Source organism: Sander vitreus, chromosome 15 (genome assembly GCF_031162955.1).
Source record: "Sander vitreus isolate 19-12246 chromosome 15, sanVit1, whole genome shotgun sequence".
Classification (NCBI taxonomy): domain Eukaryota; kingdom Metazoa; phylum Chordata; class Actinopteri; order Perciformes; family Percidae; genus Sander; species Sander vitreus.
The window spans coordinates 19173530-19196905 of record NC_135869.1 but is presented as its reverse complement, the minus strand read 5'-3'; the positions used below and the strand labels follow the sequence as shown (position 1 = coordinate 19196905).

General features: G+C 40.6%; 2 protein-coding genes, 1 non-coding gene and 1 pseudogene across 6 annotated transcripts; 2 read left to right on the top strand and 2 right to left on the bottom strand.

Moving 5' to 3' along the window:
* The first annotated feature begins 1156 nt into the window (after positions 1-1156).
* sdr42e2 (short chain dehydrogenase/reductase family 42E, member 2) lies at positions 1157-12682 on the top strand. The gene is made up of 12 exons (XM_078269455.1): positions 1157-1164; positions 2084-2540; positions 3870-3965; positions 5916-5973; positions 6121-6239; positions 6910-6985; positions 8103-8188; positions 9356-9493; positions 9906-9971; positions 10171-10234; positions 10356-10429; positions 12417-12682. Exons 1-12 carry the CDS (start codon positions 1157-1159, stop codon positions 12663-12665), a joined length of 1491 nt encoding a protein of 496 aa, XP_078125581.1. The 3' UTR covers positions 12666-12682.
* On the top strand, positions 10603-10822 carry LOC144530849 (U2 spliceosomal RNA; annotated as a pseudogene).
* Positions 12683-13390: 708 nt separating the features above from the next.
* trnal-uag (transfer RNA leucine (anticodon UAG)) lies at positions 13391-13472 on the bottom strand. The gene has a single exon. It is a non-coding gene; the product is annotated as a tRNA-Leu (tRNA).
* A 1253-nt stretch (positions 13473-14725) lies between these two features.
* Positions 14726-23365, bottom strand: cdr2a (cerebellar degeneration-related protein 2a). Of its 4 annotated transcripts, none has more exons than XM_078270146.1 (7): positions 22920-23365; positions 20968-21080; positions 19210-19358; positions 18911-19087; positions 17130-17444; positions 16668-16944; positions 14726-16460 (listed from the first exon to the last, which is right to left on the bottom strand). In XM_078270146.1, exons 1-7 carry the CDS (start codon positions 22996-22998, stop codon positions 16185-16187), a joined length of 1386 nt encoding a protein of 461 aa, XP_078126272.1. In that variant the 5' UTR covers positions 22999-23365; the 3' UTR covers positions 14726-16184. The 4 variants fall into 4 exon arrangements, with proteins under 4 accessions (XP_078126272.1, XP_078126273.1, XP_078126274.1 ...); XM_078270147.1 differs by having other exon boundaries at positions 17130-17372; XM_078270148.1 differs by lacking the exon at positions 22920-23365 and adding an exon at positions 22837-22854.
* Between the last annotated feature and the right edge of the window lie 11 nt (positions 23366-23376).

Here is a 23376-nt window from a genome sequence, read left to right as displayed (position 1 = left end):
TAGGTTCATTTGAGATGAGCCAGGCCTGCGCAGAATCGATCATCGGCCGCTGCCCAATGCATGCATGCCGGTTAGATTTGTGTCGACTTGCTCTTACGTGATGCACACATATCTGTCCCTGAATCTGGGGGACGGAGCTTCTGAAGGGGGGCGGTTGTATTTGTTTGGCAGTTGAGTTCAAATATCAACATTCTTTGCGCAGCATCGCTTACTGCACCTTTAAATGCTCAAATCATTTTCAAGCAATAAGGCCAAAAAACTCCCAGCTTCTTAAATGTAATTTTTTGTTGCTTTTGTCTTAACTGAACTCTTCAGGTGTGGGGCTACTGGACAAAACAAGACGTTTAGATACATCACAATGGGCTATGGGAACTAGAGATAGACATGTTTCACTATTTACTGATATTTTCTAGAACAGCCAGTCAATTTGATCAGTTAATCGAGAAAATAACAATCTGACCAATTGATAATTCAAATATTCATTAGAGGCAGCCCCGACTTTACACATAGTCCCCGACTTTACATATTTCTTAGCCTACCTTTCCTTATCTTTGATCATTGCAGGTGCTCGGTCGCCTTTCAGTCTTTACGGTGATGTTCACCTCGGGGGTAGGGTTTGGCAAGGTTGTAGAAGCTAGTTCTGCCCTTCTACCACAACACTCCTTCCCCTCACCGTTGCAGCATGTCTATTTTACCTGACGTTAGGCCTACTTGTTTAAACTTGTTTCTTTTTTATATAGGCTAGCCTTAAAAAATAAATCTTGTAGCCTGGCCTACTCTTGGGAGCAATCCTTGTCTCTACTTTTGTTGACTGCCAACTGTATTGAATCTGTGGGGTTAAGCTGGTTGTTTCACTTTAATGTGAAGTTAAAGGGAACCACATTAAAGGTACTTGGGCACTTAATAAGGGGCATGGAAGGTTGCTGCTCGTCCACCTGATGGTATAGGAGCTGGAAACACGATCCTCACTGCCACGGGGCTGCGCGCTGCGTCCTGTATCCAGACATTACGGTAGGAGGGTCCTCCTCAGGTGAAGGTACAGGGGATGAAATGGGTCGCGTCAGGAGCCACCACGAGAGGAAAGGGCAGGAATCCTATAGACTGAATTATTCCATCAGCTAACGGGCACAGGTATGGATGTGAGAGATCGAAAGGAATGTTAAGGTAAGTTAATTAATTTGAGTATTAGGAAAGTTTAAAGTGTAGCCTACTAATCAATCTAATCTAACTACTTATTCATCACTTTGAATCCAGCTAAATGTCTAATTAGCTGATTCGTTTTGGAGAAAAATACAGAAGAGGTTTTGCTTAATAGTTGGCGTGAAGTTATAGGATTTGTATATTAGCCTACTAACTCAGACCTTACAATGTAGAGTAATACACTTTTAGCTTACTGGTGAATATTGTAACATACATGCATTCATTCTTAATTTCTTCGTGAGGGTGTCATTGATAAGTTGTTGGCCCTTATGCAAAGTGTCCATCAGGTTATTAGGTTATTGTGTTTACTAGTAAAGTGCCCGTTGAAAATGGGCCTGTTTGAAATGGGCCGATTGCTTGGCCTGTGGTATAGAGCTTAGATCTTGCCCAAAAAATCAAGCCCGACCCTACCCGAGCCCGTGCACGTTGCGTCCGAGCCCGGCCCGGCCCGACACATTAACTATAATTATGAGCCCGAGCCCGATTTAAACCCGACAATTTTTTAATACGTGGGCCGTTATAACTGACGTTCTCAACTACAATTCCGAGTTGGAGGGCTCGGGCTCGGGCAGAGAATCTAAACTCTGCTCTACTCTATTGCTGCTTGTATAATTCTCCAAAACCAAATTGTACCCCAAAATGACTTACAGAAGGACCCCAAACCACTTAATATGCAACTCCACTGTATAACCTACTACTGACTTACAGTGTACTTCTATATCAGAGAAGGACATTGTAGGCCTACTACTATATTTACCTGAGAACGGGGCAGATTCAGAATGTAATCACAAAATATCACAATTAAAAAGTGGAGTAATCGGACAGTTGCCTCATGGACTTATGGCAGTGCGCTACTGGTTAATCAACCACCAGAACTTTTTAGTGTTGTCTTTTTCGTCATCAGGACATCTATGGAGCTGTGCGGTCCCAACATGAGTGAGACTGGAGGCTCTCTCTGCCAGATGAAGCAGCTTCCCTGCCACAGTGTACCCCTTTGTCGCCTGCAGGCCAGCGGGCACCACATGCGCAACTTCCCCCACCAGCCATGGCTCAACCACCCGGCCCCGGCCGTGGCCTCCAGCCCGGCCGTGGCCACCCGCTACAGGGTAAGTGGAGCCGTGGCAGCCAGCTACAGCAACCCAGAGTGTGTGGTCTCCAGACTGGGAGAGGAGGCAGCACTGGCACGACGCGCCTCCACAGGGAAGGTGGTGGTGACAGGAGGAGGGGGATACTTTGGGTTCAGGCTAGGGAGAGAACTGGCCAGTCAGGGGATGTCGGTGATCCTTGTGGACATTAACAAGCCTCTCTGTGATATCCCTGATGGAGCGATCTTCTATCAGGTATGGGACAATTGAGAGATAGTCTCTGTGAAGAAGATATTTGTTCTGCTTGTTCTGATGTTGTTGTCCTGCTATTATACCGATTAATAGTTCTCTATTTTTCCAATTTCCCTGCATTTTACGTAATAACTCTGCCCTGAATACAAAAATGGCTTTCCAGCCAATGCTCTGATAGCAGGACACCCAACACTAACAACTGGCAATGATTATTCAGCCATACAGCTGTGGAACCATTTTCTTAATTTATGGCATTTTGCCCAATAATACTGTCCCTTCACTGCTATTTCTTTTACATTTTTAGCATAGATATGTTAGGCCCTTTGCGACACTGTGACAAAGAGCTGTCAATAAATGGACCTCATATTAAAGGCCTAATATGTGCCAAATGGTTTCATTGCTGAATGTGGGACTTTAAAGAACCAGTAAGCTTATGAAATCCTCTTCTTGTGAACTACCACTCAGAATGATGCAGAATATGGCAGGAATATGAATTACATTCACCATCGCATAGTTTGTGAAAAGGAACAGAATCTGACAAAAATGTAAATACATTTTCAATGAGCAAACTAAAAACTAAATACACATTACATCTTGCTTAAAGTCCTACAGAGTAAATTTTCAAAGGACTTTAATCGCAAAAATGGTTTATAATTGTGTCTTGTCATAACATATGTATTTAATGCAAATTTGTTTTATATTATTTAGATGGAGGTCAATTATACGCCCTTGTGGGCAGATTTTTTGTTTTTTTAATCTTTCCCTGCAAATAATTTTCAATGTCAGTCTGCTCTTTTGCAGTAAAGACCGGCATCCTCCAGGATGTTTTACTTCTAGCTTTAGTTTGGGCTATATATTACAGGACTTACTTACACAAATTATACTGCTCCGCGCAGACTTAAATATTAACAGTAGTATCTCCTTGCTTCAGCCAACGTCAGTGTGTCTCTGTGGTAAGTCTGCATGCTAGCTGGAAACAGACACAGGTGAGTGATCAGCCTCAGAGCGCCAGCTGCTGACTGGGTCAGAGAGGGTGGAGACATGATTCAGGTTTCACCTGCAGGCCTCACGGCACACTTACCTTAATTACAACTGTCCTTTCATAGGATAGATATGGACTCACACATACTCTGTCACTAATCGCAGGGTTGGCAGTCCACATGTCGAAGTGTCCTTGGGCAAGACACTTAACCCCAAATTGCTCTCGATGGCCAGTACGTTGCATGGTAGCCTGCTGCCATCGTGTGTGCATGTGAATGGGTTAATTAGACTAGTGTCCTCAGAGCTGGCATTAATTAATTAAGGGTAATATTTCTTCCTTCTTTCTTACAGAGTGACATCCGGGACTATTCTTCCCTCTATAAGGTGTGTGAAGGGGTCGACTGTATATTCCACACAGCGTCTTACGGCATGTCTGGACCAGAACAGGTGACTTCCCTTCATATCGTCTTTAGCGTCTTTTCAGCACTTAATCAGTCAAACAAAGGTCAGAGAAACAGAGACTGTATGTAGGGACGGTGTTCATGGAATGGTGAAGAGCATTCATTCAACATTTATTTTCACTCAGAAAGACACATTGAGCACTATTGAATGCTTTTTACTTAATCAATGAATTAATTACTTATGTACTTATAGTAAATGAGTTCCCTAAGCCTCAAAGTCCTTTTTAAGTCATTAACCCTTCTATTAGCCTTGGGGTCAATTTGACCACATTCAAGCTAGTCAACAAAGAGACAAAGTACCTGGCACATAATGTTGAGTAATCATTTTAATTACACTAATCTTCTGGAGTTTTAAATTGCTGGGGTCAAAATGAACCCAATGATAACATATGTTGATGAAGAAGTACATTTGAGGATAACAGGAGGCTTTAATGACACTTTCCAAACTCAATATTTATTGCAGGAATCAGCAGCTGTAGCCAATCTGCAGAACAAGTTTAATAAGTACCAGTCACCATTGTGAGAAGTGAAGATGCATACAATGTTGGTCTATTTAGTAGAGGTTTATGAATAAATAAGAGCCACTGTTGTTCTCTTCTTACATATAGAAGAGCACTCCACCGATTTAGCATTGCAGTCCTTTTTAACATCCACACTTTTTTATTCCACACATTTTTCTTCCTTGTCAAATACTTGCGCCTACATTACCCACAATGCAACTTGTACGCAAACAATAGGCTCACAAAATGAGCTGTGCCTCGCCTGTAAAGTGGATGGGCGGTGATGAAAAGCTGCGGCCAAGTCGGACAGTTTCCAGCCATTTCAAGCAGCCCGCAGTCTGTACAGGAAGTTCCAGAAACACCGGTCCGATTCCAATTTATTAAATGTTATCAGACCCGTATATTAGTCTGTACGCAGCCTCCAATTGTTTTGATTATGACAGAGTAGCCTGTTAAATACTCTACTGTTGCTAATGTTAATAACAACAGACTGTAGATGATCTGTAATCTGAATGTATTTAGTCTCTATGACTATTAAATGTCACTATCAGCCACACAACATGTATTAGATCAACAGAATGAATCTTCAAATCATACAAATATCAATCTAAATCTCTTCAATTCAACAACAATAAAAAATGTATAGCAAACGTTATATTGTTGAGTCAATGCTGAGCCAATCAGCTCTTAGATCAGCTGAGAGCCAGGCATTTCCCATCATGCCCTAGGTCTTGCAGTCGGCGAAGAGCAACTGTGGCGCGTGGCTCTATGTTGCTCTATGTTGCCCTATGTTGGATCTGTTGCCCATGTGTGCATGACATCAGAGCAAGTTGGAATCAAGTCAAACACAAATCTAACCGGCATTCATTGGGCGACAATCGCGGTGATCTATTCTGCGCAGGCCTGGCTGATCTCGAACGAGCCTTTTAAAGTGACCGCCCACTTTTTTTACAGTTCCGGTTCGGAAGTGAGTTTCCCATTCATTCACTCCATTGGCGTTTCAGAAAATCCCTTTAGCCTATACTGAGTTTTAAGCCACCGGAACTATCCCATAAATGAAACGTCGTTGATATAGACTATGCTAGTAGTGGCTAATGTAGGGCTACATAAGTCTCACTTCTTTCTAACTCCACACCTCCAGATTTATTTCATTTTCAAACTTGTAGTCTTCATCCCCAACTGACGCTGACTCAAGTGACATCACTTGAGGCAGTCTATCATATTGAAAAGATGGAGCCACAAAAGGCTTTATACTACTTTTTTCACGTTGCATAGTACTTCCCAACATGATGACAAAACAATGCTGATTAGGATTTCTGTAATCATGCAATAACCCAATCTGAGGTGTACATAAGCTGCTTACAGCATAGAAAGACACAGGAGGTGAAAATAAGAGATGTATTAACCTCATCATTATTATTCTATTTGTCTGCCAGCTGAGGAAAGAGCAGGTTGAGTCAGTCAATGTTGAAGGGACCAATAATGTCATAAACGGTAAGGATTCTCGTAAAAATTATCTTATTTGTCATAATCCCACATACACTGTGATAAATACATTTGATGTGTTCTGAATATAATTTGAAATCTGTAGATACTTACAAGTCATCATAAAAGGGAACTTGACACACTGCTTTCTTTCAGTGTGTAAGGAGAGGAGCATCCCCAGGCTTGTGTACACCAGTACCATCAATGTGGTGTTTGCTGGGAAACCAATTGAGGAGGGTGATGAGGTCTCAGTGCCGTATGTGCCCCCCAACGTAGTGAGTAAAAAAACAACTAATTTATCAAACTTATTATTGCGGTGGTGGAATGTAACTAAGTACTTCTACCCAAGTACTGTACGTAAGTGCAATGAAGTACTTGTGCTTTACTTGAGTGTTTCCATTTTATAATGCATTTATATAACACTATATACTGTAATATTTACACTTTATGCTTTTTTGTCACTGGAAATATTGTACTTTTTATTCCACTACATTTACTTAATAACTTTAGTTAATTCCAAACATAATCAACAGATACATTATGAGGTAGTATTATAGATGACTGTAATCTACCTAATAATCAGTTGAAATGACATTAAAGTGAACACATTAATGCATCACTATTTATAATCCAATAATTTAATATACTATATTATATACATTATTCTATAATGGGCTAATTACATTTCATGCTAATGCATTTTGAATGCAGGACTTTTACTTGTAACGGAGTATTTTTACACTATGGTTCTTTTACTTAAATAAAAGATCTGAGTACTACTTTTATGTCAATTGAAATGTTACCCATACATTTCTATAAATGTCCTATCTACCAATGTATCACCAAAACCTAAAATGAAGAACACAACAAAAGACCACTTATAAATGTCCCACACATTTGCCAACAATAATACATTTTCAGTATGCTTCTTTCTTTCTGTTCCAGCACATCGACCACTACTCCAGAACCAAAGCGATTGCAGAGCAGATGGTCCTCTCAGCCAACGGATGCTCCTTGACAGGTGTGAAATGATCATTGTGTGCAATGACATCTTAATCACAGCATGACATGAAAAGGGTGCAATTAGAGGAAATTGCAAATGTAGCTTTTGGTTTCTGTGTAAAAATGTGAAAGAGAAAAACTGAAGTGCTGAATGGTTGCCTTGGAAACTCAGTGTGCAATCCTGTACAATACCAGTGACCCCAGTTTAAATTTAGAGCTGGACAGGACAGTGCCAGTTTGTAGTGCAGCAGTCACATGACTATTTTACAATTTTCTAATATCTATAATGGGTTTCAAGTTCCACTGCTGTTGCTTCCATTAACAGGTGTGAAGCATCCCATTTCATCCTTCAGTGTAGTCTTGCTTCGCCAGAACCTTCTTCAAAGCGCGCTGGAGGAGAGTCTGGCTACTCCACACAGTATTCCGGGATGGGAGGAAAACGTGCTCTGGTTTATTGACATTTCTTTAAACCAATCACAATCGTCTTGGGCGGTGCTAAGCACCGGAGAAAAGCCGTGGTGCCGCTGCAAAATAGGCTCGTAAGGAACTTGTTTTGGTGGAACGTGTACGTTTAAAAGTTGTTTTAGTCGTGCAACCGAAAACTCAGATTGGACAGATAGTCTAGCTAGCTGTCAGGATTTACCCTGCAGAGATCTGAGAAAAGGTTAACCATAGTCCTCATAAATTGACCAGAGTTTAAAATGCCAACACAAAGGAAGCCCAAGGCAATGGATATCCGGCCTAAATGAGTGAAATCCAGCGGATTTTCCGGCGGCAACGGAGCAGTCCCGGAAGTGGAACGTCGTCGATATAGACTACCTTCAGTGTAACGCAACATTCCATCAGTGACCATCACTTTATACATACAATTAAGCTTAGAGCTGTCTCATTACATACTGCGGGTTAAAGTTCATGTATCTCTACAGGAGGATGTGGTTTAAGTTTTTGTTTCCACTGCTGTCTTTATGAGGAGGCAATGAGAAAAAAACTTAAACCACATGTGATGATGATGAGTGCACTGATGCTAACCACTGTCAAAGTTTGCTCCTAATATAGCTTTGTCCGATATGTAGCATCATATTAAAAAAAACACATACATGAATATATTCAGTGAAAGTTGAAATCCTCTCTTGAAGGTGGAGGCCTCGGGCTTCGGACCTGCGTTCTGCGGCCCTGTGGCATCTACGGACCAGAGGAGAGGAGACACCTCCACAGAGTGATGGTGAGAGACTTAATAAAACATATTGTCATATGATAAAGATTCATTTCTTTTTGTGGTGGCACTGGAAAAAATATACATCTTGCAGTAGCTGAAGCCTCCCTGGCAGAAGGTGTTCTCCCTGAAGTGTTTACATTATTGATAGAGCTCTCCGGGTGTCCAGTTACAGTCGCCTTTTCTTCCAGTCTGTCCTCTACGAGGCAGCAGTACAGTCTGCTGGAGGGCTGGATGTGATTGGTTATGTTCTAGGTTTACTGTCCAACACGGGTTTTATACACTGTGTATTGTAGTTTGCCTTTAATCTTATCTACTAGTATGGAGTTAATTTGACATGTTTTGCCTCCAAAACTACAAATTGTATATAATTATAGTTCCAAATCATTAGCATAAAATAAGTAATGATATCTATACGGCCATTAGTTTCAATTTATTACAGTGCTGTATTAAAACTGTTTATATTTGATTTTTGCTAAATGATTTAGGTTATTCGTGTCAACTTTCTATGCATCATTTGTTGGTTTTGTTTCACCTTTTGAACTGTCTTTACCCGACATGCATGGTATCCATTTTTTCAGGACAAACTCAGCTATAAGTCTGAATAATTTTGTCAATCTGACAAAGTATAAAGCTACCAGCAACCCAAAGTACATGGGAAATAACACAAGTGCCTTTTAAAAAAATGCAGTAATCTAATCATTAAAAAATAGTATTATAGAATAGTTCTGGGTTGTAAAAACAACTATTTATGTCACACAGATAGCAATAGAAATAAAACTATGATACCGTCTATTTACATCTCGTTTTTTGTGCCATTTTTTAATCAGAGTCTATGGTTGTCTGTAAATCACAAAAAATAAATGAATGAATAATTCAGTTTCTTTCAAAAAACGTTTAATAGTCCACACAGATATAAATGAGATCATGAGTGAAAGCCCTACATTACCACTTTAAACTCGTTTTCTCAGTTTGTCAGTTATCTTACTATTCAGACAAATAGACGCAAGGTGACCCCCTGCATCTTTCCAGTCTCCTGCCAGCATGTTCCGACTGCTTGCCCCCTCTTAGTCCTGCTTCTCAATTCTCAAGCTTGCATGCCAGAGGTTTAACAATCATCTCTCTCTCTCTCTCTCTCTCTCTCTCTCTCTCTCTCTCTCTCTCTCTCTCTCTCAGGTGAATGTGGAGCGCCGGCTGTTCAGTTTCAGGTTTGGTGACCCCCGGGCCAGGATGAACTGGGTACATGTAAATAACCTGGTTCTGGCCCACACGCTGGCAGCCGAGGCTCTCACACTGCAGAGGAGTTGTGTTGCTGTGAGTCAGGGCAAACTGACAACACACATGTGATCAGACTAATAAAGCCACACAGGCCTGAAGGGTTACCATATTATTTTTGTATTTATCTATTTTTTAGATAACTTTTTGGGGCATTTTCACCCTTATTCGACAGATGACAGTGAAGCGTGTAGGGTGTAGAGATTATGATTTACAACAAAGCTTCAAACCTTACTTTATTATTGTTAATAACCTATTTCTGACTTGAATATTGTTTATATTTGAAGATGATTAGTCCATCCAGTCCTGCTACAGTCAACCTTTCTGTTCTCAGTTTAAATAACCCTGTGATTGACCCGGTTGTACATAGCCTCTGGCCAAATGTCAGCTGGGATCAGCTCTAAAAGATAATGTATACAGTAATGCCTGATTGTTTTCTGTTGTTTTGCAGAGTGGACAGGCCTATTTCATTAATGATGGAGTTTCAGTCAATCTGTTTGAGTGGTTGACACCTTTGGTGAGTTACTCTAAATAATACAGCGGGTCATATTCTATATTTTTGTTATTGTCAACTAATCTCATGAAAGAACCCAAACCAACAATAAGCAACTGCCTTATTCTTGAAACGTTCAAGGATATTTCACAGTTTAATTGAATTGCATTTTGTAAAAACTTTAGTAGAATTTGCTTCTGTCTGTTTCATGTTACCATTGCAGTTTGAAAAGCTGGGCTACTGCCGACCGTTGATAAACCTGCCTGTTTCACTTGTCTATTTAGCAGGTAGCTCGCCTCTCTTTCTCTTAAATTTGTACACCTTTGAGATATCCCTTATATTGTTTTATTTATTTTCATTTTGCAAGTTCACCCCAACTGTCTTTTGTATATTTTCTTCTATTTTCAGCCATCCTGGTTGAATATTTGCATATAGTTCTGAGACCTGTGATAGAAGTGCCTCTCCTCTTTACCAGAAGTGAGGTAATTATACTTCTTTGTGCCTCTTTTGTTTCTTTTAAAACTTTTTTTTTTCTCTCAGACTCCAGTCAACTTCCTTATATAAGCTCCTCTATCTGTCTGATCTGAATGATCTGAATGATCTGAGTGTGATGCATTTTGGATCATGAGGACAGGTCTGTAGTTTTGAAAATTACAACACATTGCTGCCTTTTGGCTAAGATCAAGTGTAAAGTCTGTACTTGTCAGTTTAATATCTGATATGTCCCACTTTTTTATTATATTTCCTCTATAGGGGGACAACATATGAAACAGATTTTTAGCATCAGGAGTTAAAAAAGGGGCTTGCTCCCTTCACTCCACACCTTGACCCGGTTTAGCGTTTTTAATGGTACTGCCAGGAACAGTGCACCCTTCACAGCAGGATAGCTCAGTAGTTAAGAACACTGGCCTTCCCGCCAGAGATTTTGGGACGAGTCTCCAGTAAGATTCTGTGGCTCCTAATGCTATACAAGCACTAACCTTGAAGTCGCTTTGGATAAAAGCGTCAGCTAAATAAAAATGTAACACTCTGGAGCAGGTTTTAAACACATGAATGCATTTGTCCCTCCCTAATTGAAAGTATGTGTCTTGTGTGTTGGAGGTTACCTGTCACGAGAAGATTCTTTTTTAAGTATGTCCCACAACAGTGAAGACAGACTTCATTAGGCCGGGTATTTTCCTATTAACCCCCCTGCTCTCCTCCCTTGTCTGACGCTATCTCTTGTGTATAAATTATGGAAAACCAAAGGGAGCCTTTAATGAATTCAAAAATTGGCAGGTAATGAAATACCAAAATTCCCATAGTCACTGGAAGCATTTTAATACTATCTGCTACATGTATATGTATCAGGATCAGGGCAGTTTGCAATAATCCTGCCTGGGGAGACCTTTATGATGCATCTTGAGGAGCCTCCTGTAAAGTCCTCATGAATGTGTGATGAGACAGAAATCTAAGCTGAGCCCGTGGGCCTGCACCTGGAGCTCATTCTGTCAGACAGCTGCTGGCCCGGGGATCGATGATTGTCCTGTGAATAAAACATAAACTGCTGTGGGTGACATCAGCACAGTGGCTGTTGCTATGGTGAGTGGGGTCGGACAGCCTCCTGGCTGGGCTCAAATGGTCCTGCCAACTCTTGCTGTAGGTTAAGCCATCGCGTGAAGGAAGATGCACATATGTTTTACTCCTGTATAAGTAACGTTCGCTGTGCTCAGCTGTTTTAAGAAATTGTTTATCCTAACAAAAGTACCACAGACAGGTTAGGGATGGAGGTATATTTTTTAATATATTTACCGTTGTATAAAAAGGCACTCTACATCACTACCACATCAGCAACATCACAAACTACATACTGTGTCATGAGTTCAGGACGGTAATGCTTGTGGCAGTGAATTACTTTTAAATACTGAATCATCTCAAGTGGGGGGAAATTAAAGGCAGTAAAAAGGCACAGCTACCAGAGGGAGATAAATATAATCAGGATGATTGTCAAGTCCGACAGGATGAGCAGGACTCAGTGTGTCCAACAATGATTAAAAAAAAAAAAGGTAGATCAAAACAATCTGGCATGAGTCACACAGAGGAGATCTTTTGTAAAAGGTGTGTGCTGATTGAAGCAGTTTTACGTCATGAGCGAAGAAGAACTGGCTTGTGTGGGAGGATGACAAGATAAGATGGGATGTAGCTTTTAGGAACCCTTTTTGTCTCACTGGTGTCTGTTTAAACTCTTCTCTCACTTCACACCTTATCCCAGAAGGGTAAGAAGATGCCGTAACCAGAGGCATCTATCAGTCACAGGCTTTCAGGCTGTAAAACCAAGTTTGCCAAATTGAGTTTAATCTGAACCATTGGTCTGACAGTATGACATTTGACTTGTCCTGGACTTCTCTGCAACAGCTTTAGGAGCTTGCAGACATGATTCCTGTCTTGATGAAACATTTGTACAAATAACACAAATGTCTTCCACTGCAGGTGAGGAGCATAGCTGTGAGCCACACCTTCAAGATCGACAAGGCCCGTCAAGAGCTGGGTTACTGTCCAAAGCCCTACAGCCTGACGGACTCTGTGGAGCAGTACCTGAAGTCCAGACAGCCTCGCTCCAGCTTGGCTCTTTTCAGCCTCTCCTGGACCTCCCAGCAGCCTCAACACCTCCTGCTGCTGCTGCTGATGGGTCTCAGCCTGCTGCTACTGATGCTATCCTGCATATTCTGTCAGAACTAAACTATACTCACTGGAAAAGTACTGGATGGACAGCTGCACAATAAGCTGTTTCAAATTTGTTTGGAATTTAAATGTTTGATGGTGTACTCTCACCACATGTGACTTATTAATGAAGCCCACCAGATGCAATAAAATATGCTTCTTGATGTTGGTATATATCTGTCTGATTTCCAAATGATGAAAACTGAATTGTGTGAATGTTATTGATTTATCTACAGATTGAAGTTATGATTTCATTAAAAAAAATCTAACTTTGTACTACAAATATTATAATTTTAAATGATTGTATTTAAAATACGTTTCCAGGTGTTGTGATAAATATTTGTGATTTGCACATCTTTAGTTTAATTTATTAGTGATTTTGTACACTTTTAGAAATAAAAGCATTATCAATGAGTAACTACAATAAGTACTATGCAGTTTCACCTGTCCTCTACTTTAATGAAAAGCATAATTTTTAGTTGAAAATCCAGATCTATGAAATTTAAAGTGTAACACAGCCCACTTTGAGTAACATGGTATTTTTGTGCACCTGCAGGCTGCAGGCTGCCACTAGAGTGTGCTCTTGCACTGCCAAAGATTTTCCCTGTGGCATGTAGTATTCTGTAGCAGCGAAATGAACCATACAGGCCTATGTGCATAGTGTGTTCACGTAACTAAGTTTTTAAGTGTATGCTGACTTATGTGCATGCTTCAGAGTCTATCAATGAAATAAAAAAAAGTAATGGCAGCGGTGGGATTCGAACCCACGCCATCGAAATGACTGGAGCCTAAATCCAGCGCCTTAGACCACTCGGCCACGCTACCTGTACGCAGCGCTATCTCAATGTACCTTTAAATACAAAATACTAATATAGTAATAATATATAATATCCTATATTATTATAATAATATGGGATATAAAATAGTGATTTGAGGCAAGCCAGTGATTTTGATTTTTGAAAACATGAGGGTGCACTGCAGAGACAGTCACTGCTTGTGAAATTGTGGTCTGGCCAGTCTATGGGTCTGGTAGAGTTCCATAAGCAGAGAGAGAGAGAGAGAGAGAGAGAGAGAGAGAGAGAGAGAGAGAGAGAGAGAGAGTAAAATGGCATCGCTCCCACCACCTCCCATAAATTTGTCAGAGCATCTTTTATGTAGCGTACCCCTCAAATGCCCTTATTGGAGAAGGATCTGTAGGTAACGTTACTCTTACAGCAAGTTTGTAATTGTTGATATGTAACTACTACTGCTAGTGCTAGTAGTTTATTTTCTGCGTCCGTTTAGGCTACTGCTAACCAAGCTAGCTACTATACTAGCTAGTTGTGTGAGGCTAATGTGTTGCTAATATAACATTTAAAGTAACTTCACTGTTTGCCAGCGTTAGTTTACTGTTGGCCTGAGTCTTTTTACTTTTGTTCTTGTGGACTCTATGTGCATGTCTATTAAATGAAATAGTGCGTTAATTACTTCCAGTGGTGACTTAATCTTTCACTGCTGAAACGTTGCTAATTGCTGCCACGAGAGACAATGTAACTAATTTGACAGCTATTTTATCCTTTTGTAAATCTAGTTTCCTACAGATTTATTTTTACATTATGTTTGGTCTAAGTCCTGTGACAGACCTTTGCTGATTGCTGTGCTAATGCTTTGTAAGATTTATGCCTGTATGCTTATATAATGGTCTTGCCAAGACCTGTCCCCTTTAGGCAAACTGGTATGCAATCCCCTTGTTTGGAGGTTTATTGGATTTGAAAGCAGGGTGGGTTATGCAAAATTTAATTATGAAAAGACACAAAGCCCCATTAATTGTTTGATGGGCCATAGAGTACACTGGGGGATGGAGGTCTTGAAAAATGAGGAGTCCTCTGGGTTCTGTGGGAAAGAAAATGCTTCACTGCTGTTATGTGTTCTTTATTTGTTTTTACAACACACTGCAGGGAGGACAGGCTAAACATCTCAAATCAGCACAAATTATGTAGTGATGCTATCTCACTTGCTACAGTGCCCACAATTCAGCTTTTACTGTAGATGCATGCACTGATGATGTCAGAGTTCGGACATGAAGAAAACTCAACAGGCTCTTGCATCAATGTTTTTAATACTAAGAAGAGTTTCACAGCTTCAAAACAGCATATTGTTAAATGCCATACTAATTTATATTGTATTTAAGTACATCAGCATTGTCCATTAAGCATCTTCTTTCACATGAGCATCACATCACATGGAAAGTGAAAGTAAATTGACAACCTCATAACTCAAACCTAAAAATTTAACTTTTTATTGACGTCTTTCCATTGTTTATAGTAACCTGAGCAACACAATTCAGTTTTATATTAAGAGCATGAAATGTCCAAGTCAAAAGAAATATTTCGACAATTTTAAGCAAAGACAAAGTATTGTCAGACAAAGTATTTACATCCACAAAATAAGCACCTCAGTGTACAATTACTTTCACTTCCAGTCAATCTCATCTGCCCAATCTGCTCAGCAAATTTAACAACAAAGAAAATAAATATAATTTAATCTTTACTAAACTTTTTTTTTTTTTAAATAAATAAAAAGTAAAATGTGACTCAGTCATAAAAAGTGCAGAGCTGTTGTGTGTCCTACTGGCATAGAGACAGTCGTCAGAAACTGTGCAGACATGAAAACAGAAAGCACAGACGAGTAACAAGTGTTCCAGTGTCCACTGATATTTCTCTGGTGACACGCCAATGACCCTCAATTGGTAAATTGCCAACCTACAAAACCAACTCACATGAGCTGTTAAGCTAATTATCATAAACTCCTGAGACTTAACTTATTGTATAGCTACATTTTTTCATCCTATTACAACAATCCGGTTTGCATAAGTCATGCATAAAAGCTATAACAACTTATATAAACACACAAACAATATTCCATGTGTGCATTTCTCTCCCAAGCACCATTTGATTAAGTGGTCAAAGAATTAACATTACATAAGCACTGATTACTGTAGGTGGACATAATGAAATGTACTGGGGATTACATTTCATGTGACAATGAAATTGATTGATTGATACTTTTTATTAGCTGAGGCTCTGATAGTATATATTATTCTAACTATAAATATCTCCCTATATAATAATTCTTTATCATCTATAGTTTTCTGGTTTATTTTTTTTACAAATTTGTTGTTCAACTTTGAAATGCATTCTTACTTCAAATCACACAGCTGCTTTATGTAACATGTATTATAACACATTTTTGATAAGAATTTAGAATTTATTTTATTTAAACAGGGACAATGCACAAGTTAACATTAACCTTGTATAAGAACAAGGAGAGATGCATTGTACCGGGTTGTATTGTGCTATTTTCCGCCCGTAGTCCCTTTTAAGGATGTAATAGTAACAGTGCTGACAAAAAAAAAAGCATAGCTGTGTTAAAATGATAGGAGATGAAAGGACTGCAGCATGTCAAATATATTGCAATTGCAACCTCTAGATATTATTGTAGCAAAGCAACCTCCAAGTTTCTCCTGTGTCACAAATCCCAGGATTACGAATAATACAATCATCTGGCAGAGCCCTGGGCATCACTGTCCTTGACTGGACTTCTGTTGTTGCCGAGGTCCTCTTTGGTCTTTTGGATGCAGGTGAAGATCTCCTTGAAGAGAGCCTTGTATTCGGGCTGCTGGCCGTCTTCAAGAACCACTGTCAGATTAGACAGAGCGGCTGAGGACCGGCGGCGGGTCCGGCTGCTCCCAAAGGGACTGGTAGATGTCTGGACAGCTTTATGGCTGGGCCCGTCTGCCTGCTGGCACCGCCGCAGCAGCTCGTCATATTTCACCTAGACAACAAACACATATTTTATGGAAGTGTATACATTTCCTTTTAACTGCTGTGTACAGTCTACATTACCAGTCAAGGAAGGCATTTTTAGAAAACAATCTGAAGATTGAAATTCTGCAACAAACCTAGTTGACAAAGAATAAATACTTTTTTTCAGAATATTTTTCTTGCATAAATTGTACCAGACGTGCTATAAATACGCCACCTGCAGTGCGCTGTACTGTGCGTCCACCTCGTTGAGCAGAGAGATGCCCCTCTGTTTCACTGCTTCCGTTCGCCTTATACACAGCTGCTCGTGACCACGCCGAATCTCGTCTGGGTCCGTCGCTCTCAAAACGCTGTCACTGTTACACCTCTGCCAGATGTATCTTCTCTGCTCCTCATCCTTTCCTACCTTCTCCTCCATCTCATCCTGCACCGGTCTTTCTTCTGAGGCAAAGAATACTGTTTCAGGCAACTGCAGCTGGTCCGGTCTTCTGACACTGGTGGGAGTGGAGCGGACAAAGAGGCTTAAGTCAAGTTTCAAGTATTTTGAGAAATTACACCTGTTAAGGTCTGTATTTGTGCTGCATATCAAATGTATCCCCAAGTGTCAGTCATAAAAACGGAGCCAAAATAATTTGACAATCTGAATTTGTAGTTCGTACTGTATATAAGTCAGGCCTACCTGTTGCCGCAGTCAGCACGCCACAGAAGCCGCAGCTGCTCCACTTCGTCCTCCAGCTCCCTCTGCCTGACTCGGCAGCCAGCCAGCATGGCCAGCTGCTGCTCCAGGTCTGTGTTCTCCCTGGATGTCAACTCAATCTCGCACTCTGCAGCCTCCCTGCGGCTCCGCTCCACAGCTATCTGGCTCTCAAGGGTCCGGACGGAGCGCTGGAGAGCCGCGTTCTCCTCCTCTGGGTCTTGGCATCTGTCTCGGTCATAGAAAGAGCACTGCGGTGACCAGAGTCCATCCACACACAGACCATTGTGGGCTAGATTCCTGAGCCAGGACAGTAAGTAAGTGTGTAACAAAATAGCACTTTCAGAATAAAACAAACACTGAGATCACAATACATGAATACTGTAGTTGCATTTAAGACTATGTTTAGATGGAAACGATCTGAAGAGAAAACGCAAAAGTGGCGTTGTGTTCTCACTTTTTATTCCTTGTTTAGAGGAGCGTTTTGGGGGAAATCTGCGTGCATATGGTGACTCAAAAGCGTGTGAAATTCGATGTAGTATGCCCACCAGGCGGCTAGATGGTAGTGTGAAGCACTGCCACAAAACACCAAGTCCACACGCCTGCGTAGAACCTTCCTTCTACTTCTCTCCCTAGTAGCGTGAAACTAAAACATGGCGAAGCAAACAACAAAAGCTGACAATTTTGTCTGGACAGACCAAGAGGTGGAGTTGCATGTTTGTCTGATGATGACTGACACAGTCGACTGTGATAAGCCACAGCACAGCACCCACGGGAGCACTACCAATATCCTGAGCCTCGCAGCCCTTCAGCCGCTGCTTCACCCTCCTCTGCCCCTGCTTCTCACTCTCTCTCTCTCTCTCTCTCTCTCTCTCTCTCTCTCTCTCTTTCTCTTTCTCTTCATCCGTAACGTTGTAGCCTACTCTGGCTCAAATGAATAGCCTACATATGGTTATCGAACTATAACAACCTTATCCACATTGTCGAAATCATTTAAATATTGAGCCATTACATTGAAAATCTTTTAGATAACAGGAGCCTATAATTTCTGTAACCTACTCCGTAACAGACTACCTGAACACCTTTTTCTCGTCTCGCGTTCACTCTCCACACCGCTGTCTTCAGACTTTTGCGTTTTTTACCCTTTAGACGGGAACGCGACGGTGGAGCGTTATTAAGATTTCCACTCTGGAGGGTGGTTTCACTTTTTTTGCGTTTTTAAGCCCCAAAAACGCCATCGCCGTCTAAAAACGAAAGGCACATCTGATAAAATATTTTGTTGTTTTCACCCGCGAGCGTTATCGTGTAAACAGGGCCTCAATGTACAAAGAGGTGTAGCCAAGAGTATAATTTTCACTTTTCAAAATCCTCTTTTTGTCCCCTTTTACTAAAACCTCTATTAATAGTGTCCAGTAGAGTGATTTGTCAAATCCTTTAATTTATGCTTTTAATGCAGTTAAGGAGAATGCTCTTTGTAAAAAAAAAAAAAACAAGGTTATTGTATTGGAGTGGTAAGCGTCAGGTCTCTGTCAAGGAAACTAAACATGATTTGTTGTCTATCCACATTGCCCTGGGTATAACGTATACATTTGTGTCAAAATTCCCATGGTAACTACTGTGACTTTACACAGTACTGTCTGGATCTACCACGCATTTTCCCTCTGAAAATAGTCCCTGTATCTCATCCTTTGGTTCTGCTGTTAGCTAATAGCACCATACAGCATGAGCATACAGAACATGTGCAATGACGCACACACATGAAATACCTGTCATGGTGTAAGTCATACAGCTCTTTGATACAGGACACACTCTGTGCTCCGAGGTTGCGGCGTTGCTCTGCCAGCTCTCTTTTGTTTCGCTCTGCCTGGGCAGTCTTTAGCTCCTCCACTTGAGTCTGCAGGTCCTCCATGTAGGTCTGAAGCCCTTCGATGGTCTCTGTTAGACTGAAGGGGAAAGAGGAGAAAGAAGAATGTGGCAGTGAGGTTCTGCACTTGATCAGATATGTGATATATAATTATGTAAAATATAATTTAAAAGCAAATTCACTGATAACTGGTAGACAGACCTCTGGATCTTCTGCTGGGCCAGGCGGCTGTCCTGAACTAGTCTCTGGTTGCCTTGCTCCAGATCTCTGGCGGCCCCATCTAGCTGCTCATACACTTTGGCGTGCTGGTCGTTCATCTGACGCAACAGGTCCACCTGCTTGGTCAGGTACTGGCGAACAAGAGAGGGAAATGACAAAGATTTAGCTTGATTTGAGTTTCCTCTTTACTGTATCTTAAATGAATGACGTGTAAAAATCAATTAGTCTGCAAAGGTCAGGTAAAACTGTTGTGTATTCACCATCATCATCGTCTCCAAAGTGAGGGGTGGCTGCTTTTGTCTGTTTGATATAATTGCATACTGAATACTTTTGGGTTTTGAACTGTTGGACGGACAAAATAAGACATTTGAAGATGTTACATTGGGCCCTGGAAAATTGTGTCAGACATTTTTGTATTTTATTTGAACTTATGATAGTAATTGTTAGTTGTAGTGCTAAACACGTGTATATAGATTTAATTTCTTGATTCAGATTCATAGGAGAAATACAAACAGAGTCTAAAGTTCCTATGACACATTATTATCAGGCACTTGATTATCACACATCAAAAGATCGAAATGCTGAGCAGTAACACCAAGCCACACAGGAGGTATTTAAAATCTTCTTTCAAACCGACCCATAGAAAAAAAAGAGGCGGGAGCAAGTTATACACCCTTTTACATTTGGTTTTATAATCCCAGGCCAATATATTTTATTACCAAACAGACAAAGGCTTCTTCAGAAGCAAAGAGCTGCCTATTGAGGGCCTTTTTAAAAGGACTCTTAACATGGTGACAGGGAAATGTGTGAGCTATATTGCATGGTGGACAAGAATGCACTCATTGTCTACATTTCTGCAATAGCCCTCTATCTTCTTTCAACTGATTTACTTTTCTCTGATAAAAACTGATGCAACCACTTGTCTAGTGCTGTATCACACACGCTTGCAAGCATGCACACACACACACACACACACACACACAAACAGCTTTAAGACTGTCTTTACTGTAGTGGGTAGGACCAGTGGCAGACACTGCATGAGGATGAGGGTAAGAGAGACGAATGAGGATTACCATATCAAGCTCAATAAATCCTCAAGCCACCGGCTCCTGTAACTGCCGTAAACAAATTAAGGCTCTTATCTTTGTTGGCCTGCAGAATGCCATGTCCTCAAATTCAAATACATCCGCACTGGCTGCATATGACTAAAAATTAAATGTCTGAGCACTGAAACATAAGGTGTAATTGATTTTATTTATAAGCTTTACCTGAAAAGCAAAATGTATGCTCTATTGTAATAAGGTAGGCTGACACAACTGCAAGAGTTTGATCTAGTATTGATTAAAGTAATATGTGAGTAACAAATATTTTGTGGAATAAGAGCAAAAGCTAAATCTTAATTAAGATCTTGGTTACTTGAACAATGTCCAAGTAAAAGTTGGAATTAGCTGGTGAAAGTGTATCTATAATGAGGTAGACGAACAAGAGGCCGCACAAAAGGCTCTCTAGGTCCGACTAGTCAGGATTAGCTTTTACTCCATCCTATTTAAAGTTGAGACAAATTCACGACACCTCCCTTACAGTGAAAGAGCTTTTCACATCTCTCAACATGGACTTCCATTGGAGGATATCCTGTATAAAAACATGCTTTGCATTGTGAAATGGATATGCCTTGCTCACACACTGACACTGCTGGGAGCCTCAAGAACTCAAGATAAGTTCCTTCCTAACATTTATCACCTCTATCTCTTGCAGCTGTTCCTGGTTAGTGGAGTACATCTGCTGCAGGGCCTGCTCCAGCTCATGGTTCCTGTCGAGGAGGGTTTTCCCAAGCTCCGCTGCCAAATGGAGATCTGTCAAAACACAGGAAAACATGTAAACACACAAGACACACGACCATTTCAATGCCCAAACACAGGCAATGGATAGAACTAACGTGTGTAAAGGGTACACACACACGCACGCACACACACACACACACACGCACACACACACACACACACACTCTTGTCTCACAAATCTGCCACTGGTGAATCACGGAGGAATCTAAGGCATGTCTTGGAATCCGTGCAACCCTTCTCCCACTAAATTCTCTTAAAAACTGGATCTTGTCCAGCAACAGTGTTGACTAGTCCTATGAAGTACAGTGAAGCGTGTGTTACGTGGAACTGTTTTAATAACAATGCAATGAAACCAAACATGTTTCACGCAAAAAACAGCGTATGCCCATTGTTTTTCATACTCAAACGTGTCACATGGCAACCAAATTTAACAATTTGTGAAGTGATTACAAAGGTCTGGTCAGTCCATACCAGACCTTTTGTAATCGCTTCACAAATTGTTAGGCTTAACTCTTTAAATTTCTGTGAGTGATTTTTATGTACGGTATGTGAGATATATGTGTGTATGTGTGTTTGTTGTGTTATGGTTGTCTAAGCTACTGTATACCTAAAATTTCCCTCGGGATGAAGAAAGTATCTATTTATCTATCAAATAACAATTTTGAGTGGAATGCTACAGGAAGTCTTTCCTTCCTACTGCCATCACTCTGTATAAAAAGCCGCCTCTGTATCCGGACTGTGGCTCTTCTGCCCAAGGAGCCTACTGTAAGATTGTTTTCCTACAGCTAGGACAGACTGCTCACTTGGTCATTTACTTGTACATTCATAATTTAAATTAAACCTAATGTTACTTCATTAGGGCTGCAACTCGCAATTCTTTTGATTACTGATTAATTTGCCCCACAGGCCAAAACCCATTTTTCTTTGATTATGCCAAACAGAAAGCATCAAACCTCACACTTATGTTAATCTTTACAATATTGTTCATTGTTCTCTTGCACTTTTTTTAAACGTGCCTATATTCATCTCTTTTTCTCATATCCCAGTATTATAACCTCTATATACCTCTACCTGTGAGTATATGTAATGTATACATACATATATATATACATTTTTTCATTTAATTCAATTTTATTATACAGTATGCAAGCACATCCAAGACCTTGTACAGTGCATAATATATTACTAATGGGAACGATAATTGTACTGTATATTCAATACATTTTAGAGTTAGGTTCTAGTTTCATCCTAGTTATTGCTTATTAATAATAGCAATATTTATTTCTTACTTCCTGTGACTTGCCTGTTGTAACTGCAATTTATCGTGTGCATTAAAGTAATAAAGTACTCCACTACTACTACTACTACTACTATTATTCGTACTATATATATATTTTGCTATATCTTAAACCCACCTCTGTGGACTTCTCAGCAGCACAAACTCAACATGCATTAAAGGCAAGTATATCAAAAATAACCAACACAGGACGTGTGACAGCCTCAGGAAACCACCCCATGACTAGTGTGATGATTTAGTCACAAGAGTAGTCTACAGACTTCAATCTCATTTCATCTGTGAGCCCATTTCTTTAGGTTAAGTTAGGACTTGTGTCATTTCGTCAGTGCAAAGAAAACACATGATCAGCCAACTAACAAGCAACCAATAGTCCCAAGTTTATTTAACTTAGCAAACTTATCACAGCGGATGGGATAATAACTCAGTTACATTATTTTGCTGTCTGTATGCAACTGTCTATGAAGTACTAACCTACAGTCTATGGTAATAACACATCAGCAGCCCACACAGTCAGACAGGGTTTTAGGGTGCGACCACAGAGCCGAGCAGCTCACCGTGTTCAAGGTCCTGCGGGTCGTACCAAGCCTCTCCATTCTTGTCAAACTCTTCCTCCAAAATCATGTCAGTTAACATCTTACAGCCGCGGGGCGAGTGTGTCAGCGGCTCCACCTGAGGGAAGCCTGACACACAGGTGTGTGTGAGCGTGTGTATGTCTAGCAGCTTGAAGTTGTCCGCCGTCCACCACAATGTGTGGAGAAATGTACATCCTCCCGGTCGGTGTGCGTGAGGCGTTAAGTCTGTTGTCTACAGCAACGTGGCAAATACACCCCAGCATCCAGCAGGTGGCAGATATAACTACGATATGAGAAAATTAGCTTTAAAAATATCTTTATTTTAACCGATTATTCAAATTAAATTGTAATACTATTCTCAATATAAGGCAATCTACCGAAACTACTGTTAAATGTGTTTAAAATGCGTTCGACGTTGCCGTAATGTCCTGCTTCCGCC